The sequence below is a fragment of the Urocitellus parryii genome, chromosome 4 (assembly GCF_045843805.1).
Source record: "Urocitellus parryii isolate mUroPar1 chromosome 4, mUroPar1.hap1, whole genome shotgun sequence".
NCBI classification, from domain to species: Eukaryota; Metazoa; Chordata; class Mammalia; order Rodentia; family Sciuridae; genus Urocitellus; species Urocitellus parryii.
In genome coordinates, this window is record NC_135534.1 from 32,380,899 (window position 1) to 32,394,412 (window position 13,514).

Sequence of the window (13,514 nt, forward strand, 5' to 3'; positions counted from 1 at the left end):
AAATTGGGAAACAGCGTGAGTTTGCCTCAGACCTAACCAGAGATGCTGTTTCTGTGAGTAAAGGGAGGGACTGAAGGACCATCCCAGCAGCTGCCAAAGCTCTTTTTGCTTTGGGGAACTCCTGCCTTCTTTCCCCGAATGGCACAAGTTGTTCCATCAGTTGCTCTGCTTTGAGAAAAAGGAAACTGAACATCAGAAAGTGGTGACACCCTTGGCCATCTGGAAAGTCCCCAAGTGTGCACACTGAGACCCTTGATTCCACACATCTGTGGAATCCACACATCTTTTTGAGAACATCCGGTCCCTCTTCATGGAGACATATGTGACACCATTGGTGTAGGATTTTTGGTTAAGCGGGACTCTGATACCCAGGGATTTTACTCCCTTCTGATCTGCTCTGGTTTTTCCTCTGTTTGTTGGCCTTGAGTTTGGCAATCCCTCTAATTGTCTGTGTTGATTGTTTGTATCCATTACTGGCCCCTTTAAGACATGGGCAACACTGTGTCAATTTCCACAATGTCCCTTGGAAAAGATCCTGGCTAACTGGGAGATGAATAGCTATGACTAAAGAAAAAGATGTTTTATTGTAACAAAGTCTGGTTGATGTATGTTCTGGATGGGGAAGAAAGGTGGCCATTGTCTGGTACTCTGAATTTTCATATGACCTTGCAGTTGGAGCTGTTCTGCCAGAGGTCAGGAAAATGAGAAGAAATCCCACATGTGCAAGCTTTTATATTGCTACATAGTAAGGATTCTGAATGTCCAGGGACTAAGTTGATGGTGAAGAGAAAGGCACAGCTCCTAGTGTATGAGGATAGCAGAAAGTCGGTAGAGAATGCTGAGGAGGATTTGATAAACTTAAATATAACAAACCCCTTCAATCCTAATTCTAACCTGGTGCCTGACCAGCAGGCTGGCCTAGAACCATCTATGGCTCCCACTCGCTCTCCTAGTTCCATAGGGAGCCTTTCACATGAAGGGAAAGTGGAGGAAAAGGGGCGGCCGCTTGGCATCACAGGGCTTTGACTCTGGGTCAGGGACGCTCTCCCCATCTAAAACCCACCAGGGCACTCCTTTTGGCTGGGGAGCACCTGTTGCCAGCAGGTCAATTCCCTCTAAGGCAATACCCCATCAGCATAAATAAACTGGGGCAACCAGTGGGGTATTACTGGGCTTCTAGTCCCTTCTCAATCTCTGACTTGATGAATTGGAAAAATTCAAACCCAACCTATTGGGAAGATTCACAGAAAATGGCTGAGTTATTTACTAACATTTTTGCCACTCACCACCTCACCTGGGCAGACAGACTCTGCTTAACATGTTATTCTCGGCTGATGAGCACAACTAGAGATTGATAGAGCAAAGGAAGAAGCTCAGAGGCTCCATAATGAGGATCCCAATCACACCCCTGCACCAGCAGAAGCTGTTCCTATGAGGGAGTCCAATTGGGACCCAAATGTGGCAGCAGACAACCCAATGGTTAATCATTATCAGAAATGTCTTTTGGTGGGACTCAAGAGGAAAGTACCCAAGCAAAAAAGTTTAAATAAGATTTAGGATTTACAGCAAAAGATCAACGAGGACCCCCTCAGAATTTTTAGAGCAAGTTTATCAGGTGGACAGGAAATACACAGATGCAAATCCAGAAGCCCCCTGAAAACCTCTGCATGGTCAATATGACTTTCATTGGGCAAAATGACCCCTTTGGTCCCTCTCCCGGGATGAGATTTGTTACGTAAATTAAATGTACAGATAACATTCTCACCCCCAAATCAACAACTTCATCTACAAGAATCTCCCGAAAATATACTTCAGCTCCAGCTTTTGCTTGCTAAGCAGGAAAAGGAAACCAAACCTATCCTGTTGGAGTTCATCTGACAGTGAGTAAAACTGTATGGACTGATGGGACCCCAGGGAGGGCCATCAAAGTTACTCCCATCAAGACCTTGCTTAAGGATGGGATAACCTGCCTCAAAAAAACAAAACAAAACAGCAACAACAACAAAGCAGCACCCTCTTAAAAAGAGGCACTAATAGGAATTCAGCCACTTCTAGATAACTTTTTTTTTGTATGTGTGGTGCTGGGGATTGAACCCAGGGCCTTGTGCATCAAGCACTCTACCAACTGAGCTATATCCCCAACCCATCTAGATAACTTTTCTTTTAACATAATTTTTTTTAGTTGCAGTTGGACACAATACTTTTATTTTATTTATTTATTTTTTTATGTGGTGCTGAGGATCAAACCCAGCACTTTGCACGAGTTAGACAAATGCTCTACTGCTGAGCCCCAGCCCCAGCCCCCATTTAGATAACTTTCTGAAACAGGGGTTGATTTGGCCTTTTCATTCCCCCCAACAATATGCCTATTCTGCCCAATAAGAAACCTCACACTGATGAGTACCTATTTGTGCAAGACTTGAGAGCTATAATAATATTGTTCAGAACATTCATCCTAATCTATACACCCTGTTGACTACAATTTCAGGTAACTTGGCTGGTTCACAGTGCTGGATTTAAAGAATGCATTCTTTTGCATCCCTCTGGAAAGAAAGTCCCAATTACTATTTATTTGCTTTAGAATGGCAAGACCCAAATACCAAAGTAACTACCCAGTATTGCTGGACTGTCCTACCTCCAGAATTTTAAAACTCTCCTATTCAATTTAATGAATGCCTGGCAAAAGACTTGTGAGGGTTACAGCTGAATCAGGGAATCCTCTTGCAATATGTGGATGATCTGTTTATAGCTAACCTGGACTATGAACATTGTCTTCAAATATTATTGGTGCTCTAATCCATCTAGCCTCATGGAGATATAAGGTGTCCACTAAAAATGCCCTAACTTGCAAACAAGTCACTTACCTGGGATTTCAAATTAGCCAAGGAACCCAGTCTGAAGCAAGACTGAAAGCAGGCAATCTTAGGGAACCCAGAAACAGGAGGCAATTACATGGGTTCCTGGGACTGGCAGGATTCTGGCATATCTGAATCCCTAACTTTGAACTAAAAGCAAAACCCTAGTATGAGGCATTAAAAGGAACAGATATAGAACATTTGAATTGGACCCCAGAATGCTAAGCTGCTTTTGAGAAGTTAAAACACAGCCTCATGACAGGCCCTGCCCTGGGACTTCCTACTTTACAAAAGGAATTCAGATTATATGTGCATGAGAAACAAGGTACAGCCCTTGAAGTTCTCTTACAGACACTGGGAGATATACCATGACCAATGGCCTATTTATCAAATCATCTTGACCACACAGCAAAAGAATGGCCTCCCCCTGCCTGTGGGTAGTAGCAGCCACTTGTGATTTGCTACAGGAGGCTGAAAAGTTTACTCTAGAACAATCCATCACTGTGTTTGTCCCTCACCAAGTCTTGGTCCTACTAGAACAGAAGGGTGGCTACTGGCTGACTTCTGGGAAGATGGAGAGATATCAGGCCATCCTACTAGAGAACCCCAATGTCAACCTTAAAGTCCTGTCCATGTTAAATCCAGCAACACTGTTGTCATTAGATGACAATGGGACCATACCACATAATTGCCTAGAAATTTTAGAAACTATCTATCTACTCTAGCAGATTGGATTTATTTGATCAGTGTATCACAGAGCCAGACTGGGACCTTTTCACAGTTGAAAGCAGCTTCGTGAACAGTGGCCAGCAAGTAGCTGGATATGCTGTGGTCACAGAACAACAGGTAGTGGAAGCTAAGGCATTACCACCAGGAACATCAGCCCAGAAAGCAGAGCTAATTGCTATGACAAGAGCTCTCAGGCTGTCAAAAGGAAAGGGTAAACATTTCTACCAGATCCAAACATGTTTTCATGATGGTACATGCACAGGGGGTTGTTTGGAAAGAAAGAGGGCTACTCACTGCTGAAAACAAGGACATTAAACGTGTCTTTGAAATTCTGGCATTAATTCAGGCAGTGGCTGAACAAAACAGGTGGCAATCATGCACCAGTCATCAGAAGTTAGACACTCATGTAACCAGGGGAAATCAAGTCGTGAATAGGTCAGCCAAAAGGGCTACAATTTATTGGGGCTCTGATACCTCAGCTTGAACTGGCCAATACAAGCCTGTTTATATTGAGGAAGATTAAAAATGGGCCAAAGAATGGGGTTTTGATTCTTGTGATAGTACTTCCAGGTGGAGTCAAAATTTCCCTGACTCATCCTCCTGCCTGAAAGACTGATCTGGCCCTTGGTGAAACACCTACATGAGAGTACACACTATGGGGGGATGCCTTCGTGAATTTTATCAAGCCCCATTTGTGGGAACCACACCTCCAAAAACCACTTAGCGGGTGACTTGAAACTGTGTGTTATATGCCCCTAACAATCCCAAGACTGAAAGGCAGCCTGCTGTAAGAGGAACACAATATGTGGGAACACAGCCTTTTGTTGACTGGCAAATAGATTTTACCCAAATGCCCCATACCACAGGAAACTTCATATATTTGCTTGTATTGGTGGACTGTGGGGAGCCATTCTCACACGTGATTGGGCAACTCCCGGATTGGGTGTGAGGCGCTCTGGCTAAACTGTGTCGGAGCTTTCCGGACCCTCTCCTGGTGCGAGAGCCTGTCCGTGTGGGGGTGTGACTGACCACTGACCCGGAGGCCAATCACTGACCCTAACCTTGGAGTGCTGCCCCCCTCAACCTTCATTGGATGGAATTCTCCCCTGAATTTCTTGTTCCCCAATAAAAGGCCACTCCCTGGCGTGCTCTGCCTCTCTCTCTCTCTCCTGCTAGCCCTAAGTAATCCTTGCTGCCCTACCGGGTGGTTCGAGCTGTGAGCCAGAGAGGTGGGAGCCGTCTTGGACCTGGTCATAGAAAAAGGTAATTGAGTCTGTGTGTTTATTTTGATCTCACTAGATAACTTTTATGCCAAGAATCTCTTTAATGAAACCAGTGCGCTGGTCGCATGGTGGAAGTGGACGCCTTCTCTGGGTGGGTAAAGATATATCCTACCAGAATAGAAAAGGCTTCATAAATAATTGGAGTTCTTTTGAAGGGGTGATCCCACGATACTGGCTCCCCTCCTCAATGCAAAGTGACAATGGACCATCTTTCATTGCTAAAAAAGGAAGTGACCCAACAAGTGATATCCAGTGGAAGCATCCAGCATCCTGGAGACCCCAATCTACAGGAAAAAAAAAAATGAACCACATCTTAAAGAAAACAATGGTTAACTTATGCCAAGAAACCCACCTGCAATGAGATAAGGTGTTGCCAATTGCTCTTCTCTGAATACAGGTGGGCTCCAGAAGTAGGCTTAAATTGAGTCCCTATGAAATAGTGCATGGGAAATCCTTCCTGGCACCCCAGGGGAAAGAAAAGGACATAGCTATTGCAGGAGAAACTAGGCTAACACAGTTTGTACAACAAATCAGTCAACTATTAACCACTATGCATGAGTATGTTTCCTTCATGTCTCCTCCAAGTTTGGAATCACCTCTTCACCTCTTCCAGTCTGGAAACCAGGTGTTACTTAAGACTTGGAAAGACCATGAACCAGAGCAACACCTGGGAGAAAAGTGGACCAGACCTTATGACATGCTTCTGATGACTCACATATTCCTGAAACTTGCTGGATTAAAACCCTGAGTTCATCATACTAGAGTGAAAAAGTGTCCAAGAAACTTGCAGGAAGGCACCTCCCCTGCATGGACATCAGAACCCATAGGGGATCTAAAATATTTGTTTAAGAAATCATAATGAGATATTTAATGCTTTTACTAACTTTGTTGCTTATTCACATTACCTCTCTAGGCTGGGACAACAACAGTTTTGTTAGGATACTTTACCTTGGCTACCTCAACTCAGGCAGTTTATTGTTAGACCTGCCTTCCAAGAGCCCATTCCTTTACGGACCATGGTGACCCTTTGTGCATCCCATTACAAACTTTACTCAGATCCTGGATGGAGACTGGATGCCAATTTGGGACCTGAAAACCTGCACCATTATGTGTCCTGCTCAAGTAATGCATTATCCAGCTGAGACAATCTTCAACGTTCACTGTCTCACTCTTCCTTTTATTTAACACCACTTACCTGCCATAAGAGAATATGAATTCCAGGATATCTCAAAATGAGATCTCCTCTAGAGCAAGAACAACTACCTTTGTGTGTACAACATATTGTCCAATTTCCTGCAGACAAGATTACAGCAGTAACTGATTACTCCTTTCCAGATCATTCTTGGATGGAATGAACAGGATTTAAAGTTGGGCATTATTTTCTCATTGGGGGACCTACTGGGATTTCTTTAGAGAAACAATGGTTTTCTGTGCCCCTGCAGGACATGTGTTCATCTATAAAATTAGTAACTGTCCTTGGGCTACCAAATGTCTCAGAAACTTCACAAATCTCACCCAATGTTTTCTAGGGAATTCAATGGCACCTTTTTAAATTTATTCCTTAAAGAAATCATCTCACTGGACAAACTCCCTAAAGCTTTTTACTCAACTGGCCCTGGAACTCCCTGGTAGAATTCCTGATGATGATCAATACTTTTTTGGTTACACCTTATTACCTTCATGGGGAATTGGGGCACAACATTGGGTCCTCTGAAATCTGTCAAAAACCTCTACCTTGGCCAATGAGACAGCCTGTCCATCTCAAATTTACAGACTTCTCTGGACTCCTTGGCCAAGGTAGTGCTAGATACCTACAAGCCATTAGACTGTCAGCGGAACAAGGGGGAATTTGTGCTATAGCTAAATTTTGCTACATTTATATTAACACCTCCTCATAGGTGGAGACCAGTATTGAAAAATCAGGCAACAAGCAACCTGGCTAAAACAGACCCTTGACCACCACACATCCCTTTTAGATGGGATGGGGACAGGCCTAACTGACAGGTTCTCCAAAGAGATGTTAAATCTATTTTATTAGGTCTTCTCTACCTCATTTTCACTACCCTGTTCATTATTGCCCTTGTATATGTGTCTTTCCATTTACTGCTCTGTTGCTCTTCTACCCTTTGTAACTATAAAACAAAAACCTAGAAGAGAGAATGGCAACAAGTAAAAAGCTTCCCATTCTAAAGACTCCCTTCCTCATCCCTTTTCAGCAGAAAGCAACTTGGAGAGGTCACTGCCCACTTTCCATAGAAATGGAAGCTAGAAATTGACAGTGGGGAAATTAAACAGGAGTTCACTTTATACTTTAATTATATCCCTTGTTGTTTTAAAACTTACATGTTTTTTTCTTTTTCCCAACCTTCTTTTCCCTGACCTTCTCCTCCCTAATCTCATTTCTCTGAATCACCTCTTCAAAAACAACCCCTGCTCCCCTTGATGAGAAGAATCACAGGCTCTGGGATAGGAGTCCTTTGTGTTTTTCCTTTGCTAGCAAAGCAAGAAAACTTTTTTTTCTCAAAACCTTGTCTTCATTATTAGATTGACATTGAGGATAAGGGCTGAGCTTTTGGTTACACATGTTCTGTCAGGAGTTATAATTAACTTATTATTTTGGGAGACAGTCATTTCTGAGCTCTTCTGGGGACATCCTGAAGTCTGAGTTACTTTGTTACTGAGGTGAGTCTGTGTTCAAGGACAGATAACTCTGCCTAGGGTGGGAAAGAAAGGTAACCCTGTTTCCCAAGATTAGGGAAGGGAAAGAGGATTATTTGTAGATATATTATTTTTATAGCTATCAACAAAAAAACAAAGTTAAAATGAAGTAGTATTGATTCAGGGCACTTAAAATGGACTCAAGAGGTTAGTCAGATCTCAGGAGATCTTTATAAGTGGGCTGCAAGCATTCTCTCCCTCCAGTTGTGAGTTGACCTTTGGATTTGCCAAACCAACACTGTTAAGCTCTGCTGACTTCTACACATCAGACTCCTTCCTCCAAACCACCCATAATCTGAGAGGGCATCCAACCCCTTTCTTACAAAACAGTTTAGCCAATTTTGTAAAACCTTGGAGCGGGTTTTCATAGTTGCTAGAGTCTGTGTTTTCCCAAATTGCAGTCCAAAATAGCACCAAATAAATAAGATTTTTTTCTTTGTTTTCCATTAATTTTATTCTCAGTCAACAGCAAAATATTGGAAATCCACACAATTATATCAACAGGGTTGGGTAATTTTTGTGTGTACCAGGGACTGAATTCAGGGGCACTTTACTGCGAAGCTACGTCACCAATCCTTTTTATTTTTTATTTTTTTTTTGTACAGCTTTGTAAATTTCTTAAGTTTTTTGTATTGACATTTTGTTTCGATAATTTGATTTGTTAATTACATAGCTAAGTAAAGTAACATTTTCCAGTAATTATAAAGAGATTTATTCAGGCCAAACTGCTAATGAAATTCACATGAATCTAGAGTTTTTTATTAGCACTGTTTTTCTTCCTACCTTTGTCACTTTAAAGAATGAATATTTCTCTTCTTGGCTACTTCCTTGAGTCTTTGGAAATACTTAGCTTTATTTTCATTTTTATGGGTTGTAAAAATTGGGACTTAGGCCATCCTTTTCTTACTACACATGAAACAAAATTAAAGGGCACATTGATTACCCGAGAGGGTTCATTCTCCCTTCATGTTCAAGTTTAGGATTTCACAAATAACTTCAGATCTTGACTTCCTTCAGAACTAATAATGAATTACAGAAGAAACCCGAGGATCCTTTGCAGCCAGGTCTCTGAATTATCAAGTAACTATAATACAGCAGAATTTTGTCTATGGTTTTATTTATGCTTCATCCAAGTGTGTTCATGTGGTACTAGCGATCAAATCCAGGGCCTTGCATATTAATCAAGCACTATCACACTGACATATCCTCAGCCATAGAACATTTCTATGCTTTTCTTTATGTCTCTATCATAAGTATAAATTATTTTATGTGAAAAACAGTTGGAACTGGGCAGTGGTACTACAGAGCTGTAATCCTAGCTTTTAGCTACTTATACCAATCCTTTTTATTTTTAGAGACAGGGTCTCACTAAGTTGCTGAGGGTCTTGCTAACTTGCTCAGGCTGGCCTTAAATTTGCAAGGCTCCTACCTTAGCCTCTCCAGTTGCTGCGATTACAGGGGTGCACTAATATACCATTTAGGATAGGGTAGCCCTATGCTACAATCATAGTAGTAGTATGCAGCTGTTAAGAAAAGATGAAAACAAAGATTTTCATTATTTCATTCCTAAATTCACTGGTAAGGTGTGACCACCAAGATATACTAAGCGAATAAAGCAAGTGTTGCTAGTCCAGCGGTGCATTCCTGTAATTCCAGCAATTTGTGAGGTCGAGGCAGGAGTATAGGGAATTTAAGGGCAGCCTGGGCAATTTAACCGGATCCTGTCTCAAAATGAAAAATGAGCTGGGTGTGTAGCTTAGAGGTAGAGCACCCCTGGTTTCATTCCCCAATACTGAGCAGGGGATGGAAGAGGAGACAAGAATGAGACCTTTTATAACGATCCTTGATGGGAAAACGAGATGTTGAGCTGAAAACCCGGCTCTTCCAGACTTATATTATACAACGGGAGAAAGCGATTATAAGACTTAATATGTGCTTAATTTGGGGTTCCTCCTACGCCCCAGAATGCATTAGTCGAAACCGCAGAAAACTTCCACGGACTCCCTAAGAAACTACAAAAAGCCGAAAAACCTTAGCATTGCTCCCTAAGATGGTTGGTTTGCCTGAATTCAATTGATTTGCAGTCAGGCGTCCACAGTGAGGAAGAGGGCTTTACCACTTAATAATTAAACTCCAAGAAGCGCGCGAGCTTCCACGCCAATAGCTTCCGGCTTGTTAGCCGGTCCCAGCCAGTTCCGCAACAGCCTCACCAGCCTAGGGCCGTGACGTTAGCTCACGCACTGGCACCGCCCCCTGAGAGCTGTCTTGAGTCTGCGCGCCCAGAATAACTGGCGACTGGAGGCTTAGCCCCGCCCTCTGCCCCCGGAAGTTAATAGGAAGCCACACCCCCTTCTCCGCCGGCAGGGGCGCAGCCATTTTAATTCATATCTGAGTGGGCGGTGGCGATTCGTGTTGGCGGTCTGACTCCGCTGGGCAGGGGCTTACTTTGCTGGTTTGGGGGTTGTTTTTAGTTTAATTTTTCTTTTCTAGCTTCCCATCGTCGGCCAGTGCGCACGCTGTAATCATCTGAGGCCATGTCAGGAGACGGAGCCACGGAGCAGGTGAGGAAGGAGATTGCGGGGCCTCGTGGCGACCTCTTCTCACCACGAGTCTGTTCGTCCGAGTACTCCAGCCATGTTCGTAGTTAGTGAACCCTAGGGACCCTGTACTGAAGAATGGTGGGAAAGGGGAACATGATCTAGATTTAATTTTTTTTTTTTTTTGCTTTTCTGTCTTAAGCGTTAAAACGAATAAATGTTGAACTTAGACAATAGCCGGGAGGTTGCTTCGTCTTAGATTCATGGAAATGCCCCTGTTGGGATGTTTTTTATTTGGTATCATTTTGGTGTTCACCTGATGAGGAATTGGTTATGTTAATATGTATCTGCTGTTTCAAAAACTTGACAATGTTTCCTTCGCGTCCGCCCTCCTCCACAATGCACGCTATGCAGAAATAGGTTACTAGCTTGAGAACAAAAAATTTTGAGATGAAACTAATCCGGAAAAATCCTTGAAAGAGTGAGTGATACAAGAAGCAGCCTAGAAGTACAGCATGGTTATGCTGAGGTTTGGGGAGTTCTGTGGCTTTCCTCACTTTTCTCCCTTTTAGCCACATTTCATTTTCGTTTTTTGCGGCTACACAGACGTTGCAGAATTTGATAAATCTAAAACGGGATATCTTTTTTGTTATTGTAAACAAAAGCGTCCGTTTTAGTAGTAGATATGAGTGACATTTAGATATTTTAAAATTTACCTTCTTAATTAAGTGGCTTGCTCTTTATGTTCTGAATTTTGTAGACTAGATTTACCTTTTCGTGTGAAAAGGAAACTAATTTTTATGAAAGGGGTCATTAAATGTGCTTTTCGATGTAAGGTCTGGTATGTTTAGATATTTATTTTTTGATATTAGTCTTGGTGGAACAGTTTTTAAAATGGAGGATAGCTTTCAAAGTCTTTTTCTTGCAATTTTCCATTGCCATAGCAACAAAATACACTTAGTTCTCAGTTAATAACGTGGAAGCCTTTATTGGAGTTTGACAGGTGAGGTTAAATAGGTCTGTTACTTACTGTATAGATTGGGTAACTATAAATTTTCATTTGTTGGGAAAGTTGGGCTTTTGCTTCAGGACTGAATTCAATATGGAAATCTTTACAGTATTTACATTGTAGTGATAATTAGGATGTCCACGAATGTAAAATCTTTAAATTATATCCAAATTTTTAAGGCCTAGTGTGGTGGCATGCGTCTTTAATCCCAGCGACTGGGGAGACTGAGGTAGGAGGATCTCAAGTTGAGGCCAGCCTCAACAATTTAGTGGGACTGGCTCAAAATAAAAAAGGAACGGGGATGTGTCTCTGGAGTTAAGTATCTTCCATTCAATCCCAGTACCCCCCCCCCCCCAAAAAAAAAAAGAAAAAAACCTGTTTATTTCATGCATCATTTTGTGGACTGGTGTTTTGCATCTGAAAGCAAAGGAGGTAGGGTATTGAGGTATCATTGCATGCTTTGAAATTCATTGGTTTTGTTTTGGTTTTGATTTTTCGTTTTTTTCCTTACCTGGTGTTAAACCCAGGGATGCTTAATCACTGAGCCACATCCCCATCCCTTTTTCTATTTTAGTTAAGAGACAGGGTCTCACTGAGTTGCCTAGGGCCTTAGTTGCTGAGGCTGGCTTTGAATTTGGCAATCTTCTTGCCTCACCCTCCCCAGCTGCTGGGATTATAGGCTGCTGAGATTAAAGGTGTGTGTCAGGATTTGCTTGTTAATTCTTAAATTTGCCTAAAATTGTTAAGAAGAAATGTTGTCATGACCTTGAATATTTTAGAACTTTTTTGTACTGGGTGTTGAACCCTGGTGTACTTTATGCTTGAGCAACATCCCAGTCCTTTTTATTTTGAGGCAGTGTTGCTAAATTGCTGAGGCTGGCCTTGAATTTGTGATCCTCCTTCATCTGCCTCCTGAGTTACTGGGATTACCAGGGTGTGTCAGTGTACCTGGAGGAGGACTGTGGTGTGTGTGTGTGTGTGTGTGTTTTAAATAGTTAAGATTAACACAATACCTTTTAAAAAAATTTTTATGTGGTGCTGAGGCTTGAATCCAGTGCCTTACACGTGCTAGACATGTGCTGTACCACTGAGCCACAATCCTAGCCCGAACTGTGATGTTTTAATGGGGGTAAATGGTGATGAAAATTTATACACAACCCCAATTTTATCATGAAACGTTTAAAACACAGAACAGTTGAAAGAAAAGTGCCATGAACACCTACAATACAGTTTGTCACCAAAAACCACCAATCCCTCCTTGCCCCTTTGTTGTTACTAGGAATTGAACCCAGGGGCACTTAACCACTGAGCCACTTCCCCAGCCCTTTTTAAATATATTATTTAGAAACAGGGTCTCCCTGAATTGCGCAGGACCTTGCTAAATTGCTGAGGCCGGCTTTGAACTTGATTCTCCTGATTTAGCTTCCTGAGCCCCTGGGATTACAGGCATGTGCCACCATGCCCAGCGCCCCCCCCACACACACACCGGGATTGAACCCAGGAGAACTTTACCCCTGGGCCATATCCCTAGCCCTTTGTGTTTTTTGTTTTTAAACAGGGGTCTCAACCAAGTTTTGGAGACTGGGCTGGAACTTGCAGTTCTTTCTCAACCTCATGAGTTGCTGGGATTACACACATGCACCACCATGCCTGGCCAAAAAAAAAATTTTTTTAAAATAAATTCTGTTCTGTGTCAATTTATTGCTTTATACTTTTATGTAAAGAAGAGATGCTTCTTTCTTCTTTTCTCCTATTATATGTACTAGGAATTGAACCCGGAGCTGTTTGCCACTGAGCTATGTTCCCAATCCTTTTATTTTTAAATTTTGAGACAGGGACTCATTATGTTGCTTAGGTCCCTCTAAATTGCTCAGGCTGGTCTCTAATCTGAGCCTCCTGCTTCAGCCTCCTGGGATTACAGGTGTGCACCACCATGCCTTGCAAAGATTTTATGTAATCTTTTAATGTAAATATTATTTTTTTTTTGCTGGCACAGTGGCCCATGCCTGTAATACTAGCTGCTCCAGAGGATTAGGCAGGAGGATTGAAAGTTCAAAGCCAGCCTCAGCAAAAGCAAGGTTCTAAACAACTCAGTGAGACTCTGTCTCTAAATAAAATACAAAATAGAGCAGAGGATGTGGCTTAGTGGTTGAATTTCTCTGAGTTCAATCCCTGGTACCCCCTCAAAAAGTTTTTTTGTGAGTGTGATGCTGGAAATTGAAACTAGGGTCCTCCTGTCCCCTGCCCTCCCTACTGGGAATTGAACTTGAGTGCTGTACTGCATATATAGAACTACATCCCCAGCTGTTCTTCATTTTCAGACAGGGTCTGGCTAAGTGTGCCTAGGCTGGCCTGGAACTTGCTATTCTCCTGCCTCAGCCTC

The 13,514-nt window shown here is 42.4% G+C and overlaps 1 protein-coding gene across 1 annotated transcript in view; it reads left to right on the plus strand.

The window, feature by feature from the left end:
• The first annotated feature begins 9,958 nt into the window (after positions 1 to 9,958).
• The window catches only part of Cstf3 (cleavage stimulation factor subunit 3), a 78,288-nt gene continuing 74,732 nt past the window's right edge, over positions 9,959 to 13,514 (plus strand). The window contains exon 1 of the mRNA XM_026404939.2: positions 9,959 to 10,146. Coding sequence (XP_026260724.1) covers positions 10,120 to 10,146 — 27 coding nt within the window. The 5' untranslated portion in view covers positions 9,959 to 10,119. The remainder of the gene's footprint in view (positions 10,147 to 13,514) is intronic.